Raw genomic sequence first — 20,580 nt, 5'->3', positions numbered from 1 at the left:
GCTTCCTAATTACTTACTTAAAACGCAGGTAAAACACATGTAAGAAAAGCTACAGCTAAAGGCATGCGATTCAAGCAGGTGGATGGACGAAAACAATTGAATATAAACAATTTTTATTAGGCTGATGGCCTCAATATTTAAATATACAATTTAAAATGTTTTATATTTCAAAGTATTTAACTAAATATTTGTCCACTGTTCAGATATAGTAGGATACTTATGAAGTTTAGTCTGCCGTCCAGCAACCGTCCTATTCTTCTTTCTTGATTAGGGGCTCACTACTTGCTCCTGCCTGCTCCAGCAAACGTCCTATTCTTCTTTCTTGATTAGGAGCTCACTACTTGCTCCTGCCTGCTCCAGCAACCGTCGAGTTCGAAGTGGACGAGCCTCTCTCGCTGCCTTCCGAGTATGTCCGCTTCGTAGGCTCGCCGACTGGACATCAGTGTTGCTAACCCTTTGTGTGACGTCACCCACAAAGGAGACTACCACAAAGGAGACAAATGGTTTTGCTTTATTGTAGATCTTAGTCGAATTTCAACTTTTTTTCAATTTAGAAAATGCCCTCTCACATGTGGCTCGAGTACATAGGAGGGTAAGAACAAATTTGATAAGGTATAGGTCAGGGCCTATTTAGTAGGTACCATCCCGGCATTGGCTTGGTAGGACTGAGGAAAACCATAGTCAGGATGGTCGGCTGTGGAAATCGAATCCATGAACTCCCGAATGCAAAGCGAACGCTCTACCACTTCAGCTAATTCACTCGGTAAATCTGTCAGTCGTTTATGTAGTGTGTATACAATGTGGCGCTGAAGTTTCCAGATTGGTTTCATAAGTTCAAAAATATAACCTACAGGAAAATGATTCCCTCTTCACTTTATGTAGTCACTTCTGTCGATACACAACTTTGTTGGTTTAGAGATGAGAAGCTGTTGGAGAAATAATCCTTCATTTCCCGTACAACGACCGTCGTTGTGGTCTCCACATCTTTGAACATGTTGTCCTTGAAATAGAGTTTCAACTTTTCTGGAATAGTAAGTAGTCCGATAAAGCCAAATGTGGCGTACGGTGGATGTCCGTCGACACTTATAGTTTTTGGTCGAAAGTTGCCTCACGATGTTGAAGTTGCGTAAGGTAGCATTGTGGGGAAGACTCCAATTGCCAAAGCTGATTGTGACAGACTGGAGATGAAATCGCTTCATGACTTCTTGATAGAAGTTGCCATTGATGGTGTAGCATTCTGGAACGAAATCGGGCTGAATAAGACATTTGGTACATATACAGGATATTTCAAAACAACACCGACAACGTTTGGGAGGTGATTCCTGATACCAAGATAAGACGAACAGTATAGACTAACATGGGTGCACAAATACTTCCTTTCGGAGTTATAGGCTGCCGAAAACATGAAAAAATTAACTTTAAAGGTCCATAGCTCCAAAGCTATGGGACTTACCGTAGTCGGATCAAGACTTTATTCAGGAACTTGTATGTGCCTTATCCAAATATTCATGTTTCAGAATCCTGTAGTACTTCGGCAACAATTTTTATAGAGGTAGTTAGTGAGTACTTAAGATTATATTCCCGTAGCCAAACTCTGTATAAAAATCGTTGCGTGAGTACTGCAGAATTCTGAAACATGTATTTTTGGATAGCACACATATTAGTTCCTAAGTGAAGTCTTGACCCGACTACGGTAGGTCCCATAGTTTTGGAGCTATAGAACTTTAAAGTTAATTTTTTCATGTTTTTGGCAGCCTATAACTCCGAAAGGAAGCATTTGTGCACCCAGGTTGGTCTACAGTTTTCGTCTTATGTTGGTGTCAGGAATCAATTCCCAAATGTTATCGGTGTTGTTTTGAAATACCCTGTATACAAGGTGTTAATAAACTACACCGACAAACTGTAGTGTTTCCTAACATCAAAATAAGAAAAAAAAAATCCTATGGACCTCTAGGGAAAGATGTTTAGTTTCAGAGCTAAAGGTGTCCAAAGCCGTTGAAAAGCTAAATTTCAACACGCGCAAGTTCGAATTCGAGAAACCGTGGAGTGGAGGTCTATATCAGTGCAGTGGGTGTGCAAGGGATTCGCTACACGGTATAATTACCGGACATGTTCTCAACATAATTCTCAGGTATACTCAGATTTCAAGATGAGTCCAAAGAAGGCAAAAAGAGAAAGGCTTGGCAAAAGTGGACGCAAAATACCTCGTGCTGCAATGTGTTACTAGGTATTTGACGTTTTTCCACGTATAGACGTGAAATAAAACATGGCAGCACGCATTATTCCGAACACGACGGACTGTAGTGCTGGCATTCCCTAATACTTCCTACTTATCGCCTAAGCGTTCCATATTCATTAATGTTCACCACAGTTCATCGAATTCGAAATAGCGCGTGCTTTGAAATTGAGCTTTTCGAGCCCTAACTCTGTAACTAAGCACTTTTCCTTCAGATCTCTCTCTCTCTCTCTCTCTCGCTCTCTCTCTCGCTCTCCCTATATATATATATATATATATATATATATATATATATATAGATAGATAGATAGATAGATAGATAGATAAATGTGTTCAAATTATTCGACTCAACATTCACTTTCTGAATATTTTACTGTTCTTACAATATTGCGTGAGAAAATACGTTTGAACTTAGTTCAAATTACTACTTTGTAACTCTGTCCTAATTTCTAGTGGGTGTGGCATATGCTTTTCAATATCAATAAAACAAATGCGTACGTAACATTCGAATATAATTACTATGTGTATATCCAAATTGGAAACAAAATATGAAATGGAATACTTAAAAGAAAATTCTCTCTCACACAGAGATTAATATTGCTTATGAAATCCCTTATTCTCTATTAAGTCTTTTATCCTTTGTGGCATCCTATGTACGAGTTTAGCACATTTTACCTTCAAGTCAGCATCGTGATACCACAAATTGTTGATCTCCTTGATCAATTGAAGTTTGATTCTAATGTTCTTCTTCTCTAGCCTTTCTTTCATGAAGCTCTAAAAGTTTTCAATTAAGTTCATATCAGGACTAGTGCCTGGCCACGGAAGAACACTAATTTCGTTGTCCTCGAAGAATTTTGTCACAGCTTTGGTCCGGTGGTATGGGGCTCTACCATGCATGAAGATGAATTGTACGTCATCAAACCAGAGTGCAGTCTGGGAAAGCAGTTCTTCTTGAAGAACTTGTAGGTATTTCTTCATTGTCCTCTCTACTATATACAGTCTTCCAGGTCCGAAGACAGAGAACACGTCCCAGACCATGACTGAAGTAAGATGCTTCACGGTTTATTAAAGACATTCCAACTTGAATTCCTCCCACGTCAACGTTGCACATATTGTGAACATTCATCAGAGACAAAGATACATGATTCATCACTGAAACAAACTATTCTCCATTCGTCAGCAGTCCAATATTCTAGGCCTCGTGTCCATTCGAGGCGCTTCCTTGCCATGATTAGAGTAGACTAACTTTTGTTTTCTTTCTTGACCTGTGCTTTTATTCCCTCGGCACAAAGAATCCTTCGAACACTTTCAGGACAAATGTTTGCGCCATACTCGGCCATTTTTATGCTTAAGTCTATTAGAAGTTGCATTTGTGTTTCCCAGGGCCAGTCTTTTTAGTTTTTTGATACCTCTTAGCGATAGCTTTGGTTTTCGCCCACACTTCCCAACCCTATTTTGGCTCTTGTTCATTTCAACAGAGATTCTACTCAGATTTTTGTTTTATCCCAACACTACTAGCAATGTATTGCCGTGCATATCTTATTTGCACCAGAAGTATTTTGTTAACGTCCATTTTACGCGGAGAAAGGTCTTTTGCTTTTCCCTTTATGCTGCAATTACAGGACTACACAGAATAGAAGATTGGTACACGAAACACGTCACGATCATTTTAAACTGACCCTTTGAACTGTTGAACACTTAATGTCGTTAACTTCTTACGAAGTAACCACAATACTTCAGACTGTAACTTATTGATAGGAACCACAATAGCTATCCACAACTGAAACACCACTTCCAGAATTTCCCTCCCACACTAATACCATCTGCTGTTCAGCGGTGATATCACCACTTCAACTGTACAGTAAACAAATGAAGGATCCTATATTGGTGGTTTAACCATTAAATTAAATGTTCTAGAACTCTGAAATTAGGACTTCTACATCAAGTTTGCATTTTTCGAGCGTGAATCTAATAATTTGAACATGTCTGTATATTCTTATTTTGATGTGAGGAATCACCTCTTACGTGAACCTTGGCTAGTCTTGTAACTGACCAATGCCGACTACTGTCATTTGGTAAGAAAATCATACTTTAAGCACCATATTTCATCCTCGGTGACATTTAATATGATGATCTGACGAGGAGCCCGATTTGTGACGAATCGCTGCCTCTTCGTTCAACATTGAGAGTGTGTGGTACAGTCCGCAGCAAAAAACCTGCAACATGAGCATGTAAGTTTATTGTGAAACGACGAAATCTTTTGCTCCAAAATAAGTGTGCACGGGAGGACGCCGAGGTTTCTTTTGGTGTGATTCGTACCACTTAGACGTTATGTTAATTCCCTGCGCTGTTAGGCGTAGTTTCACAATCAACTTACATGCTCATGTTGCAGGTTTTTTGCTGCGGACTGTACGTACAAAACGGGCACAGCTTCCTTTTCCTCATGTCTTCATAGATAATAGGCATAATGTCTTTCTGTTCATGGAGAGAATACTGCTTATTTTTGGAGGTTGTGATAATTGTACTCAGCAAGAAGGTTTTTGTTACCTCTTGATGTGCTTATTTTGTTGTTTCTTCGTCCTCCAGATTCCCTTCTCCCCAAAAGCATTTGTGCCATTCAAAAGTCCATATTCTATAGAATGGTTATGGTTATATGTATTCTATATTAAGCATAGGTTTTACACAAACTTATTCCAGCCTGTTCTTCTATGCTGAAAACAGCCGACTTGCTGCTCATTTTACCTTTATTAAACTTAACTGCTGGCCGGAGGTGTTATTTGTGTGTTAAACTACCTCCTCTCATAAAAAAAAAATAAAAATTAACTTAAAAAAATCCGAGAACTGCTCGTGAACATTGTTTTACTAATTTTCGGCTGAGTATTTTAGTATAGCGGAGTCTGTGTAAAGTTCATAGCTGCCACTGCAACTTCGAATTACATCATATCACGAATCGATTAGATTTGATTTGCGTGCATCTGTACTATGTACAGAAAAAAAATAGTCGTATTAAAGCAGTACCGAAGATCAAACCAGGAATTTTCAAATTTAGGGGCTGCATAGTATCATGTTTCACTAGTTGGTACAGAGAAAGTAGTCTTGGAACACAAAGTGAATAATAATTGCTGGATCTGCAGCTGTGAGGCGTGTCTTTCTACGTATTAGTTAGCATAATACACGAGGATCTTGAATAGTAATCCAATTTTCCATCTTAAGTGAACCGCTAAAGCCGTGCTGTCGGTGTGCATGTTTCCCGGGTACGATTCCTGATGGAAACACAAGTAGTCTTACGTAAGTCTGAGTGGTATTTCGGATTCCACTATATAGTTTTGCTGCTGGAATGGAGGTTGAAAACGAAATAATTTCTTTCAAAACAAGTAATCTTAGATAGATTGCTGCAAAAAGGGGCGAGGAGCATTTGTTCTTGCAATAAATCGGGATGTGTATTCTTACAATAGTTGTCAGTTTTATATTGTAATGTCCTAATTTCAGTAATTTTAAAAATAAAAACTATTTGCTCTTGCAAGTGGATTTAGCAGTTGTATAAGGTCGATGCATAAGTTCGTGCGGTTTTCTTTTGAGTTGGCAACAATGCGGCGTGAAGCGATTGTTTATCGTTATTCCGTTGTTTTACCATAGTTTGGAGTTTGTGATGTGAAAACAGGTTTTCTTGATTGTGAACGTATTGTATATATTTCAGACAAACTAATATGGATTGTCAAATTGAGAAAAATGATCATTTCCGTCACATTTTACTCTGAGTTTAACCAAGGATCCAGTGCAGCAGAAGCTGCGAGAACAATTTGTGCAGTGTACGAAAATGAAGTAATTGCTGAAAGAACAGCATAGAAGAGCTTCTCTTGACCAATGGCTAACAGATTTCTTCCACTCAAAACCAAAACGGTTATACAAGCGAGGCATTGAACTTATACCTGAACGTTGACGGAAGGTCATAGATAGTGGAGGTGAATACATCACTGAGTGATTGTGAGTTAATGTAAGTGACAGTAAAATGTATGCAATGTATTGTTACACTCGTAGAATATGTTAATGTTATGTCTATGTTGTATATGTATTTGAATTAACAGAACACCAGAATAAAAATAAAATACAAAATGTAAGAACCGCACGAACTTACGCATCGATCCAATAGTAGTGGTACGTTCGTAATCATTACAGTACTTTTATTTATTTCAGGGAAGAGCATTTATGGTGATAGATTTAATGATGAGAACTTCAAGTTGAAACACTATGGTGCTGGATGGGTTTCGATGGCAAACGCCGGTAAGGATACAAATGGATCCCAGTTCTTCATCACTACAAAACAAACTCCATGGTTAGATGGGCGACATGTTGTATTTGGAAAAGTAATCAAAGGAATGGTACGTGTATTTTAATCTCGTATGCATGCTTTGGAAGGAAGGATTGATACCTTGTTAGGTAACATGGATGATTCCGGGAAGTAAAATAGAAAAATGTTATAAACATCGGCCAATTCTCAATCGCGTCATATAGTAGGAATGAGAGATTTGTATGCTAAAGACTAGACTTCTATGATTCTTAATGCATACAAGTAACAAATAAGAATCTATCTATCTAGTAAATTTTATATATATATATATATATATATATATATATATATATATATATATATATATATATATATATATTTCTCATCCGTAAACGTACGTTTAGTTTATATGTATATACATTCATCGTTTGCTTTTACGGACTTCGGAAGCAGGGGAAAAAATCTGGAGCAGTCGATTCAATGTGGAAGCCCTTATTTTAAACTAGAACTGTTTAATTTACTGTTAAAGTGTATAATTACAATGTACTAGATATTTTACAATATCAGATTGAATAGTGTACTTGATTGAAAGTACACTACTGTATTTTTCTCTTAATTTCGTTATGTAATTGGCTATATTATTTCGTTTAACGTCCCACGTTTATGCACCGAGGATAGACAATGATAAGATATGGAATGATGAAAATTGGAGGAAACTGGAAAATCCACTCTCACTGTATTTGTCCTCCACAAGTCCCACTTGTCGAAAGCTCAGATGGATCCTTGAACCCCACGCATCATAGGTGAGCACTTTCATGATTCTTGTGGATATTAGCTGTTGATGCTGAAGGATGTCATCTCTCATACGTAACGGGCTTAAGGCCATATGTAGAAAGAAGTAGGGTGTCACTAAAATTATTAGGAAATATATTTTGAGTAACAATTCTGCTTTGGGCATATAATTCGCATAATGCAGTTAATTTGGGTTCACCAAGATCTGAATAAATAAGTACGTATATTATTTTTGTATTCGAAATTTTTCTGGAGTAATCTCGGACTCCTATTTATGTGAGGTTGCTCGAGAATAGACCTTGGAAATCTAAAGTTACCTGCATGAGGCTCAAACTTTAGGTCTCCAAATCTAACATTTTTACTGCGAAAACCGAAAAGGTAAAAGAAAATAACCACAGCATTGATAATATTTTTAAAAAATAAATAAAAAATAAAATAAAATAATATAAACTGTTCTCCAAATCGGTTTTAATTGTGTATAAAAATGATTGTTTGTCCAGTATACAAATCCACACGGTTGACTTGGCATACTTCAAGGTAGTTGTATCGAAGAGAGCCTAGTCTGGAAGAGGCAGTAGGCTATATAGAACTGTTTGGTTCATGTTCTGAGGGTGGGGGGGGGAAGGAGAGGAAGAAGAGGCCACATTGGGAAAGAGATAGTTTAAAATTTATGTAAAAAAGCGTGTCTCACGATTCCTCGCGTTATGTGAAACTTGGCACGTAAACTTATTTCTAAATACAGGTTGACTATACATATGAGTTACAATATGAAATAAAGCACTGTGGGGGTAAGGCACCTCTGGCGGGATGGAGAGTAAAAATCATAAAAATAGTCGAAAATTATAGAATTAGTTTCGAATAGTGACATCCTCGATGCCGTCTAAGTTCAGGTTCAGTCCTCATAGGCATAGGGGAGATGGAAAATAAAATGGACAAAATAACCAAGAATAGTGTCAAATCTATAGTTTCCGGGGTCGCTAAGGTGATTGGTGACAGAGCGGATGACAGTTATGCCCAAGTTAAGTCAAGAACGTGTGTCAGCTAGCCCGAAAATAGACAGGACCAACTGCTAAGGTATTGCTCGTAGTTACTTACTCAGTTCTTTCCTTTTGACATATTGTGGTCGTTATTTTCGTTATTTATTTTGCTAGGTTCCTTATTTTATTATGGCAACGCCGAGAACATTTGCTCTTCGTTATTTATTTTATTCAGTTCATCATTTTCAAATATGTACCTACTTTTCTCGTGCAACCCCAGGAATTTTAGCTAGTGTATATATATATGTATATATATATATATATAGAGTGAATCAAAAGTCTGGACACGGTGGAATAAATCGAGAACTTAACTTCGGATCGAAAAATCAAAAAACACGTGTTTAGTAATATTAAAAAATCTATCTGATGAAACCAAACTTGACCTTCTAGACCCACCCCCTGGGGGTTGGAGTGGGGTCAATTTTGAAATTTCTAATGGAAACCCCAATTTTTGATTGCAGATTTGGATTCTATGGCCCAAACTATGTAAAGTTTCATTAACACTTTTCCGTCGATGCATAACATGGCGCAGTAATCGGGGAAAATAAATGACCCCTAAATACTCTCATTTCGTTCATGAGCTTGGTAGTATTTCCGACCTCTGTTCTCGTTCAGTGTCACTAGTTCACTTCTCTGTTCCTTCTCGTCACTGGATAGAAGCACACTACACACAGACAGAAGACACAGAGAAAGGCACACCTTCTTCATTCGGGCTTCGGACAGTATCAGTATTGCAAACCAGAAAATTCAAAAGCGGCGAGTAGAGGACAAAAAATAAAACAATTAAACAAAGGAAAAGGAAAATTGAAGAAAAGTATAGCTATTGAAGTATCTGCTTATTGCACTATGGTGTTTTTTGACTTCTGTGTCTAAGATGAAAATGTATTGATATAACTGTTTTCTAATCGCTAAAATATGACATTCATTAGGGTCGATTGTACCATTCTCTGATAAAGATAAATTATCGGAATGATCCAACCTTGTCGCGGTAGTAGATCTCATCTTACACAAAATAACACATGACCACTGCGTCCACTGCGACCAGTGTTATCTTATCTGACGATTAAAAGATATCAGGATAGTGTAGAACTGGCCCTATAACGTGCAAATGTTCGAATGGTGTGAAATTATCAAAAATAGCCTGTAACTGTCAAGCTAATTTATGTTTGAAATAACGGGTGAACCAAAAGTTTGGCCACGGTAGAGTAACTGGAGAAATACACTTCTGATCATAAAAGCGCAAAAAAACGTATTTAATATGTTTCAAGAAGCTATCCGATGATATCAAACGCAACACTCCGCCCCCACCTTCTGAAAAGGAGTTGGGGCGGGGGGCATTGATTTTTCAAATGGGAACTCCAATGTTTTATTGAAGATTCGGAGACTGCATCCCAAATAATGTAAGGTATAATCAAAACTTTTTCGTCGATGTGTGATATCATGCTGTAATCGGCGAAATTAGATGCTCCCCTCTTCGTTTATGAGCTTGATATTAGCTCCGATCGTCTGTGCAAGGTGCAGTATTTTGAGAAATACGTGTCGGATCAACCAAGTTATTCAATGGTACCAAACACGATTCCGCACCCTACCGCTAGGTGGGGTTAGCTGAAAGATTTGAAATGGAAGCTTTTATTTTTTATTGCAGAGTCGGATTCTGCGCACAAACCTGGATAAGATTTAGTCGAAACATAGTTGTCGCTGTGTGACGTGGCGCTGTAATGGCGAAATCAGGAGAACTTCCTATATGAACTTTAATTAGCTTCAATGCTGTAGACGTGATGAAAGAAGTATACATGTGATCAAAAAAAGAAAAGAAAACGTGTAACTATTGGGTTTGTTAGGGTGTTTATCGTTCCTTTTCCGCAGTGGGACGAGAGAGTCGGGACCTACAGTTGAAAGTGAGATCCGAACCTCTATTAGGTTTGGGAACCGAGACGTTCCCCATGAATAATTGCCGACGAACTTTGTCCGACCATCGTCGATTATTGGGTGACAGCAGCGAAAAGGGTGTGCTAGTGCTGGTTCAAAGGCGGCTGCCTATTTGTCGGCTTGGCAGCGAACACCGTGACGGCCCCGCCGCTGTTCAGGAACGGCAGCTATGAGACAGACGGTTGTCTTGGCCCAGCAGTGGCACGACGTCGTCCCCCGAAGCGACGGCATCATGATTTTCGCCATCATTTCGCCTGATTTGTGCGAATAGTCGGACTGCGACTCACGAGACTGCTCGCAGTCTCGCATAGTTTTAGATGGGTGAAATTATTATTGAATTCTTTCTTTACTTCTTCTTCTTCTTCTTCTTCTTCTTCTTCTTCTTATTATTATTATTATTATTATTATTATTATTATTATTATTATTATTATTATTATTATTATTATTATAGTATATTATATTATTATCTGCTAGTAGTTGTTGTAGTAGTAGCAGTAGTAGTAATAGGAATTGTAGCATTAGTTGTAGTAGTAGTAATTGTAGCATTAGTAGTAGTAGTAGTTGTAGTAGTAGTACTAGTAGTCTGTAAAGGGTAGTAGTCTGTAAAGGGTAGTAGTCTGTAGTAGTATGTTTTATTTTTATTTTTAATCCTTTCATCCTTTAATTTTTAAATGTCTATAATGTGCAGTGGCGTATTTAGGGGGGTGGCTTCCGGGCTTAAGCCCCCCCGAAATCTTACTTAGTATAGTAAACTAAATGAAAATCTTGCAGAATTTTCACATTTCCAGGCAAAGTCCCCCCGAAAGTTAGCAAAGCCCCTCCCGAAACAAAATCGTAAATACGAAATTATTAATGTGTCATCAATAAATTGATCACATCGGACCTTAGACAAGATTAGATTCTGTCGTTCCAATATAATTTCAAAACTAAAGGAGTTACCACTAAAGAGCATTGTGTGAACAGTGCACACATTTCAATACATATGTACAGTACCACCTTAATTTCATGGCATGGATGGGGCCACGGTGGCTCAGTGGTAGTGCGTTCACCTCTGGTGCTTGGGGTCCTGGGTTCAAAACCTGCTCGCGCCAAATGAACTTTGTGGTGGACAAACACCGTGTGCGTGGGTTTTCTCGGGGATCTCCCGTTTCCTCCCACTTTCTTAATTCCACCATTTCATTCATCTCTCTCATAATCACCGTCTCCTTTACCCTAACCGGCAAAATCGTGGGACCTAAAACTCAAAAATTTGATTTCATTTTCGTGGCATGGAGTCCTCTTAAGTACGTTGATCGAACTTTCGTTCGGGATAGACATGACGAAGGTTATAGGCGTAACCTGTAATTTGGGCATTATAGTGAAGCATTTGTACAAGAAGTGATACCTGTGTGTGTGTGTGTGTGTGTGTGTGTTATTCGTTTCATTATTGTTTTCTCTTCTCACATGCAACATATGAATGTGTGAATTATAACACGTTTAGTGGCACGTGACATGGGATTGCAACATTGGGATGGCATTGCTCGTTCGTTCATTCACATGTTAAAGCGACGTTCACCTGAGCGATTCGTTTATAAGTGGCAGGTCGTTACCGGTGACGGATCTGTTGGTAACGATTCTCGGTCTAACAGCAAAATGTCTTTCTTTTTCACCCCAAACAGTTAATTTAGTTTCGCCGATTATGGCGCCATATAGTGCACCGACGGAAAAGTGTTGATGAAACCTTACATAGTTTGGGCCGTAGAATCCAAATCTGCAATCAAAAATTGGAGTTTCCATTTGAAATTTCAAAGTTGACCCCACCCCAGCCCCCAGGGGGTGGGTCTAGAGGGTCGAGTTTGGTTTCATCAGATAGTTTTTTTAATATTACTAAACACGTGTTTTTTGGTTTTTCGATTCGAAGTTAAGTTCTCGATTTATTCCACCGTGTCCAGACTTTTGATTCACTCTGTATGTGTGTGTGTGTGTGACTTCGTACCTCTTGAACCTCCCGACAAATCTCGATCGAGTTTTCGACATAGGTGAGGTTCGGGTCTGGAATGTTTTGTATCATTTACTTTGATGGTACCACTTAGAGGGGAGGGGGGATTTTAAAAATGATCGAAAATAACCGATATTAGTGTCAAATCTATAGTTTTCTGGATCGCCGAGATGAACAATGACACTTTCGATGCCGTTCAAATCCAAATTATCCCCGCAGCTTGGGGGAGATATATAAAGATGATCGAAAAAATCGACAACAGAGAGTGCTCCAGTAATAGCAAAAAGTGACTAACTGAACATATTACGAATCTCTCTCTCTCTCTCTCTCTATATATATATATATATATATATATATATATATATATATATATATATATATATATATATATATATAAATATAAAATAATAATGTCCTTCCAAAAAGATACTCACTGGGGCTAACAATGGGAACAGTAGAACAAATAATTACAAACTGGGCTTAAGAAAAATTTCTCCTCCCTGGGTTCCTCAAATGTTCAATGACGATCGAGAGGAGGCATAGATTCGATCAAGTGTTGCAAATTTGACACGCTTCAGAAAAGAGGGACGCAGTGTCTTGGAGAGTGTTCTAACAATGGATGTATCACAGATTTCATTATTCAACCTAGAAATAAAAATGCAGTCGATACAGTGAAAACACACACATTCACCACCCCTGAAAATTTCGTCAGGTGGAATCCTGTGAGAAGGTGCTGTACGTTATCTTCTGGGATTCTCGGAAAGTGATATTATCCCACTCTGTTCCGCAAGGTCAAGGTCATACAATTACGGATTAGTATTTTTGTACACTTTCGGATACATAATTTTTTGCCAAAATTGAGAAACAATCACAAATGGCAATTTCATTTTTTACATGGACAATGCACCGTCACACCGAGCTAATGTTGTGACTTCATTCTTGAGTGAGCATGGTATTAAATTTCTGCCTCATTCACTTTACAAAACAGATTTAGCTGAAGCGACTTCTGGTTGTACCTAAACCTGAAGGATTCTCGTCGTGGACACCATTTTGCCAGTAGATCATCCCTGGAAAGTACTATTTTCCAGTATCAGAAACATACCCCGATAGATAAACTAAGCTACATTCTACACAAGGATGGACGATAGCAACTGTGTATCAATAAAGAGGGAGAGTTAGATGAGAAATTCACGGGTTATTTCCCTGTATTTACTTCTTGGAAATTAGAACGAAACGGCACGTACTTTTGGTGTGCACATCGTAGGTTATAGTAATAAAATTGTTATTCAAAGTAAATTAATAAGGTAGTAAACAGAATTATTGTAGGTCAAACAAAACAAATTGTCAAAGGGAGTATTTTTCTAAAATCTACAATAAATTTAGATTTTAAAAAAACTTTGATTGTGTTAATCAAAATTTTTTGCTTAAAGTCTACTAGATTACGTGTTTTAATGTAGATCATAACCGTTACCCTGGTGTTTTTTTCATTAGCGAAATTGAATTGATTTGACTTTTACATTGCGTCTGGAAAAATCTTTACTCATTACGCTTGATAGTGAACAGTTGTTTTACTTCAAACCATTATTTACGTATGATTGGATATAGTTACCCAATAAGCAAAGTGATAAATAAATAATCAAGGCAGAAAAACAACTTGCTTATTAAGAGGTATTTGTAAGTATCGATTAATTTGTCATGACTTGCTAACAAAGGGATGGGTGAATGATTGAATGATTGAATAGATAGCTGATGATAGGAAAGATGCACTTAGGATCCATATATACAATAATTTCGCATAATCACAAGAAAACATGAAATCATTGAATAGGCGCAGAAAAATAGATCTTTTTAGCACGTCTGTCTTGCACTAATTTATTATTCTTCAGTAGCTGTTCTCTTTGACTGAACTTCGCAAGTGATGCACCATAAAGGGATAGGGATGTTTTCCTTTGTTTAAAATAAAATAAATTAAAAAAAAATTCGCTGAGTGAAGTTTATATACTATTATGCTCTGCATATAATTTAATTATGTAAAATAATTCGTTTCAAGTACGTATATCACATATAACTGCCGGGAATGCCCCGGAATACGTATTATATAGAAGTTGTTTTCAACCTTTCGATGCACGGGGACTGGCAAAGGAAAAATGAAATTAAATGGAGGGAACCGCTAAAGTAGAAAGTATCACACTTTAATTTAATCTTTAATTGTAGTATTTATTATCATTTTTATTTATTACTAAATTAATTAATTAGAAATTACAAATTTTTAGTCAGAATTATTTATTTTCTCTGGAAAGTTATTTTTATGAACTCATTGCGGCATTTGCTACTATTTATTTGCTGAAATTTTGTCGATTTATGGACCCAATGTTAAACTGCAAGCTTAGCAGAATCAATATCTAGCTGTTTTTTTATATATATATATATATATATATATATATATATATATATTGTCTTAATTGCGCTCAGAAAGTTGATTCACATAAATACGTAGTTGAAAAAAGGCACTTTTTAACAGCTTTCTGCTGAATTGTGGTATTCTTCACTCACAAATGATCAAAACTGGTTTTTGATCTGGAGTTGTAGTTACACCAGAAAACGGAACCACTGAAGGTATTGCAAGAGCCAGTGTGTATGATGTAGATGACGTGTGCATACACTACAATAAGTGTCACCATGGCTTGCGGACATGGCTTTGAGGAGCTACCTGGCGTCTAATGTTAGAAATTGAGTGTGTTAGAAGTACTGTGTTACATGTCTTATTAGCAACTATTAACAAAATTATACTGCAGTTCAAACGGGATGTAAATATACATGCACGCGCAAAATCAGGTCGACTGGAACCAATGGCTCCAGAGCCCAAGGATCCAAATATCCAAATCTGTCAATTACTTTTCATCCAATGTTGACAGATGTGTACGAAGAATCCTGAGATATTTACTTACTACAGTTTTGTACTAACAGAGAAAAAAAAAATGCAAAACCAACTCCATTTCCTAAGCCCTGACGAAGTGTCCGTGGGAAGCACTTGAAATATAGGGTAAATAAAAAGTACGGACCACCACACTAAACTCTCAGTCCACATAATCATGCCCGTGGGTTTTCTCGGTGTTCTCCCGTTTTCTCCCAGCTTTCATTCCACCAATTCTTCCATCATTCATTTGCTTTAATCATCTCCTCCCTTAGCCTATCAGCCATAAACGTAGGACGTTAAACCCAAAGATTTCATTTCATTTTCTCCCACTCTAATAACATTAAACTAAATCATGTTATGCTGCAGTTGTTAATGAAACATTTTATTGTAAAATATGAAGAAAATTGTATGGTGTTTTCGGAAAACTTGGCCCTCAAGAATAAATTAGGCTTTGCGGATATTTTCGTTGCAAGTAACTTGTTCAACATTACGGAGTTATTTTTGAAATATAGAGAAAATTATCCGAATTAGTTTTTAAAGAAATCGTCCGAAGAAAAAGGCCTTCCCCAAGAATAAACTACGTCATTTATTTTTTCAGAACAAATAAATTATTCCATATTGTTAGATTATCAATGAAATATAAACACCGTTAGAGCAGTTTTCGAGAAAAATCGATTTTTTAAAAATGTTCACCTCTCAGTAAATTACCATAATTTTGGGGGTATGTTAAAAAAAAAATGTAGGATCTGATGAAAACTTTTAAGATTGGTGCAGATATGTTGAACGATATGCTTCTAGGCAAATGAACATTTACATCGGAACGAATAAACTGGCAGGCATCTAGAAGTCACATTTCTGGCTTGTAGGGGCCGTGAAGCGTGTAAATCAGTTGAAATCTCGAATTCAATTTCTTTCACGACCATAATACTTGGTCGTTATCGTTGCTCGAAAGTTCTTAAATAAATAAATATAAAAACTTTATACAGGTTAGTTTTAATTATAATTCACAAGTTTCGGAAACCTGTTCCGATGAAAGCCAATTTGCCCATTCTCGAACAGCGATTGACAATAGGTATTTAAGTGATCAACATAGCACGATTCACCATAATTTCACGGTGGTTTAATAGTTATAGTATGGAGTGCAATTTGGAAAGTTGGTTAGATCATAAAAATCTCCTTTCTTGCAGTGAGCACATTAATGCTCCGAAATACACCGAGGTATTGCAAGTATATATTGCTATCCTTCTTTCAAGCTTACTGCCATTTGACGGCGCAAAGTTTATTGATGACAGCACCATGTCATAGAACAAAGTTAACTTCCTATGGAAAAGGGCAAAGGGGTTTCAAACTCCGCTGTGGCTTGGATATTCCCAGGTTGTAAATCCTGTAGAAAATGTTTGTTTATAAAATGTGAAAATGTAATTCCACAGACTCACACGCATACGGGGGAAACAAATAGTAGTTATTTGACACATTATAAGACGAATATCATCTATCACATGCTATCAGTGATTTACCGAATACCATGTCATGTAGGATTGAATAAATGCTGCCAAAGGTGGGTTTACTAAGTACTAACTCAAAGACCATGTATTGCTTCTTTCCTGCACAGGTACATACCAATGATCAGGGTGCATTTTTGGAGGATCTATTTACATATGTCGAGGTGGTGTAATTGAAATTATAAGTTTTCTAATGCGGAATGCAAACCAATGTCGATTGTTGTAGGAGCACATTAAATGCAATATGCATATAAGAACTGCGATTTTTCTTTAAATTTGAAAAGTTGTTTGAGCGAAGACAGTGTAATAATTAGATTTTGTTTGTTATAATATAACTCCGTTGAAGAGCAACCATGTCAATGAACTCAACTCTGCCACGAAAACCTTTAAGTGTATCTTGGCTGCGGATAATTCTCAGGTTAAATTCGTTCTTAACATGTTTGAGCTTAACTAACAGGCTACAGAAGAACAAAGCGAGTACTTTTTGAATTTATTCAATTCTAATTTATTTTATTATAATTTTTACAGGATGTTGTAAGGAAGATTGAATCTACGGCGACAGATAACAGAGATAGACCAACAAAGGACGTCCGGATTAGTGATTGCGGAGCAGAAGTTGTAGAGAAACCATTTGCAGTTTCCAAAGGTGATGCAGAAGAATAAATAAGTAAATAAAAAAGGACAGTTTTGTTTTGCTGGTTGTGTTTGCTAAAAAAAGACAAAACCGCGTTTTCTTTCCTGAATATACTGTTTGTAGTACAAGAATGTGAGATGATTGATTGTTAAAGTACTGTAATAACCTGCATTAATTCGGAAAGCTAATTGTATAATTTGTTCCTTGTTAAGATCTAAGTCATGCTGCTTCCTGCCAATAGTGGTTACCTAAGAGTAATAATAATAATTAAAATAATTAAAAAAAATCATTCGTACTACCGTATTTGTCTTCTGGATTATATTTACGATAGCCATAATAAATTGGTGGACTTCATTATTTTAACAATTTTCCAACTTTATAACACAATCTCTTAAAGTTCTTTTCGGGTTGAGAAGTTGATTTGAATAAATAAGCTAAAACTCGTGCATTCCATAATAACAGGGCTCTTTTGATGAATATTTTTATTTAATAGTACATAAGTAGCGTTTGAGTTTACAAAAGTATTAGATGACAGGTTGCTTTCTTTTTCTGCGAAGTATTGCAGATCGATGTGGATGATGTGTGGTTTTGTAGTTCTAAGTTACATATTGTGTTGCTACATTGCAAGTTGAATTATTATGCAATTACTTGATACTAGATAAACGTTCCAGAGCGCACAGTTGTATGAGTTTTGGATGATTGAAATTGCAAAATTCACAAGGAGACAGAATTAATACAAATATGAATTTCAGAATGTAATATAGAGCGTATTAAATATCTTCATGTTGAGTACTAGCGCCATCGTTATTTTGTTAGGTTATTAATTTACCTGTGGAAGTGTTCTTTTGTAAGTTTAATGGTTTGATTGGATCACGTCAAGTCTAGTTAGATGTCCTTTGCTTCGTCAAAATTAATTTGCATTGTATATAAATGTAATATTACTTAATAATACTTCGAGTTTTAAATATTACAATTATATATCAGAAAATCCAATTTTACACATAGTAAAAAACATTTTAAAGTCAGTTCAATCGAACCATTAAAATCCTTGTGAATTTCCAAGAAAGAAAGAAAGTAAGTTTCCTCGTATAAATCAGTAAGTTAAAACACTTAGATGGTGCAAGTCATCAGCCTTAAGTGAGTCACGGGTTATTGATAATTACAACTAATTATAGTTCATTGTATTTAGTTTTCTCCTTCTTAAATACTGTACTTAAATCCTTCCTAAATGAGCGTACGTGATTCGTTAGTTTATAAAATGTGCAATTATTTTTGTATCAAAACACCAATGGAATGCGAAACAGTATATGAAAGGTACCTTTGAGAAGCAACATTCATGAATTCCATCGAAATAGTATTTTGTTTTGTGAAATAGTTTAGAAGGCAAATTGGGGAGTACTTTCGTAGGAACATCACCTATTAATTCGGCCAGTTAGTATGTTAATATTTTAAATATAGCAATAATTAATGGGTTTTCTAAGGAAAAAGAAAATGTTAATTTATTACGAGAAAATGAAGTGGAAGTGTGTTGACTACTATTAGAGTATTTGATCTAATAATGGATTGAAGTTTGACATTAATTATTTTTATTATTCATTACTAGGCTCTAATTACCATTACAGTATTTAGTAAATTATGTTGTCCTTATATTTAGAGGACGGATCTACCTCCGTGTTTCGGAGTCGAAAACTAAATATTAGGAAAGTATGATGTTAGTGATACCCAATATTGAATAGTTCTGCCCTGTATAAGTGAAATTTCTGTGCACAGTGAAAATGTCCTATGTATTCATGCGCACAATGTTTAGTGCCCTGTATGCAGATTCGAGAAAGAAAGAAATTACATGCGGAAGAAGTCCTTAAGTTTATTTCATTTACTATTTAAATTTTTCTTTCGAAGTGTTCGTGTGTATATTTTCATCTTCACTTGCAAGGAAACAGTAAAAATTTGCCAGTAAAAATCGTAAGATCGGAATTTGAAGTTTCATTAATCAGGAATGAATGTAGATGGAAAATATTGTGAGTTAATATAAAATTAAAGTATATGTATCATTAATCGAGGGTATATATCCGTTACTTGCGAACTGTATGCGAGTTGTCTTCGTATTTTCAATTGAGTAATCAGTTTTTAATTTTGTAATATGATGAAAGATGAAATCAACCTTTTTAAATTTACCTAATTAAACCTGGAAAAAACATGTAGTAAGATACATTTAATATCGTATCGTCCAATGAAAGTTTCGTGTAAAAGAGTGGAGATAAAGAATATGTACAGTGCAGCCCACTTATAACGAATTCGGAATTAGCGAATTATTGGATATTACGAACATGAATCCCCGTCACACCTCCTATTTAAAACATAAAAGAAATGATCGTATATTACGAATAATATTTTCCGTAAAGACCGCTTATAGCGAAGTTTTCAGGACGGAATCATGTTTTCTTCTGCTCGTGGATATCTCAGGTACCGCAAAAATGTTTTTCATAGCTGTTGTCGCTGTGCAAGCCAGGCATGTCTCACTCCTCCCCCTTCCACTCGGATGACAGCAGAAATCGACCTGAGTGTAGTTATTTCCAGCAACGCTCGTCCACAATCCTTTTTTTTTTTCTTTCTTTCATAATTTGGAAAAATACAAGAGTTTGATTATAACGAAGTTCGGATATAAAGAACTCATTGTGTTCGTCCCTTGAAATTCGTTATAAATGGGCTGCACTGTGTATATATTAATTTTTTTTTAAAAGATTCTCTACAACCTAAGCTTGTGAACCAATTTTGTTATGTGTAATTGTAGAAATTAAGGGAACTTACGAGCGAATAGTGCTTCTATGAGTGTACAACCTATGTGATCAGTACTTTGTTGATGTTCATCGCTCATAAGCATGTGACAAGAAATCGCGTATATGTAGAATACCAAAATAATTATTGTTTAATTTCAAGATCCATTAAAAAGAAAAACATCTAATAAGACACTGTTACCTGAGACAATGGGTAATTTGAATTTTTTTAATTTTTTTTTTATTTTATTTTTATTATTTTTTTAAACTAATATGTAGTCACCGCCCTTCCATCTTGAATAAGGTTAATTATTGTGATCTTTAAATTACGGAGCGTAAGTAAGTTTTCAATTCGCCACATTAACTTACTCTCAAGACTGTGTTATTGATTTATTAATATTGAATAATGTGATTTATACTTAAAATGCTTGAATTTTGATTTTCTGATTGTAAAAAAATAGGAATAAATATTTTTTTCTGTGATAAAGTGCA

At 36.2% G+C, this 20,580-nt stretch overlaps 1 protein-coding gene across 1 annotated transcript in view; it reads left to right on the top strand.

Annotated features, from left to right (window-relative positions):
- The window catches only part of LOC145675448 (peptidyl-prolyl cis-trans isomerase B), a 38,757-nt gene extending 18,177 nt beyond the window's left edge, over positions 1-20,580 (top strand). Inside the window, exons 3-5 of the mRNA XM_081745875.1 lie at positions 6,431-6,615; positions 17,209-19,091; positions 19,122-20,580. Of these exons, the coding sequence (XP_081602001.1) occupies positions 6,431-6,615; positions 17,209-17,343 (320 nt within the window). The 3' untranslated portion in view covers positions 17,344-19,091; positions 19,122-20,580. The remainder of the gene's footprint in view (positions 1-6,430; positions 6,616-17,208; positions 19,092-19,121) is intronic.

This window comes from Thermobia domestica, chromosome 2 (genome assembly GCF_964235325.1).
Source record: "Thermobia domestica chromosome 2, izTheDome1.hap1.1, whole genome shotgun sequence".
NCBI classification, from domain to species: domain Eukaryota; kingdom Metazoa; phylum Arthropoda; class Insecta; order Zygentoma; family Lepismatidae; genus Thermobia; species Thermobia domestica.
Note: the sequence above shows the minus strand (reverse complement) of the source record. Positions and strands in the feature narration are given on the sequence as shown.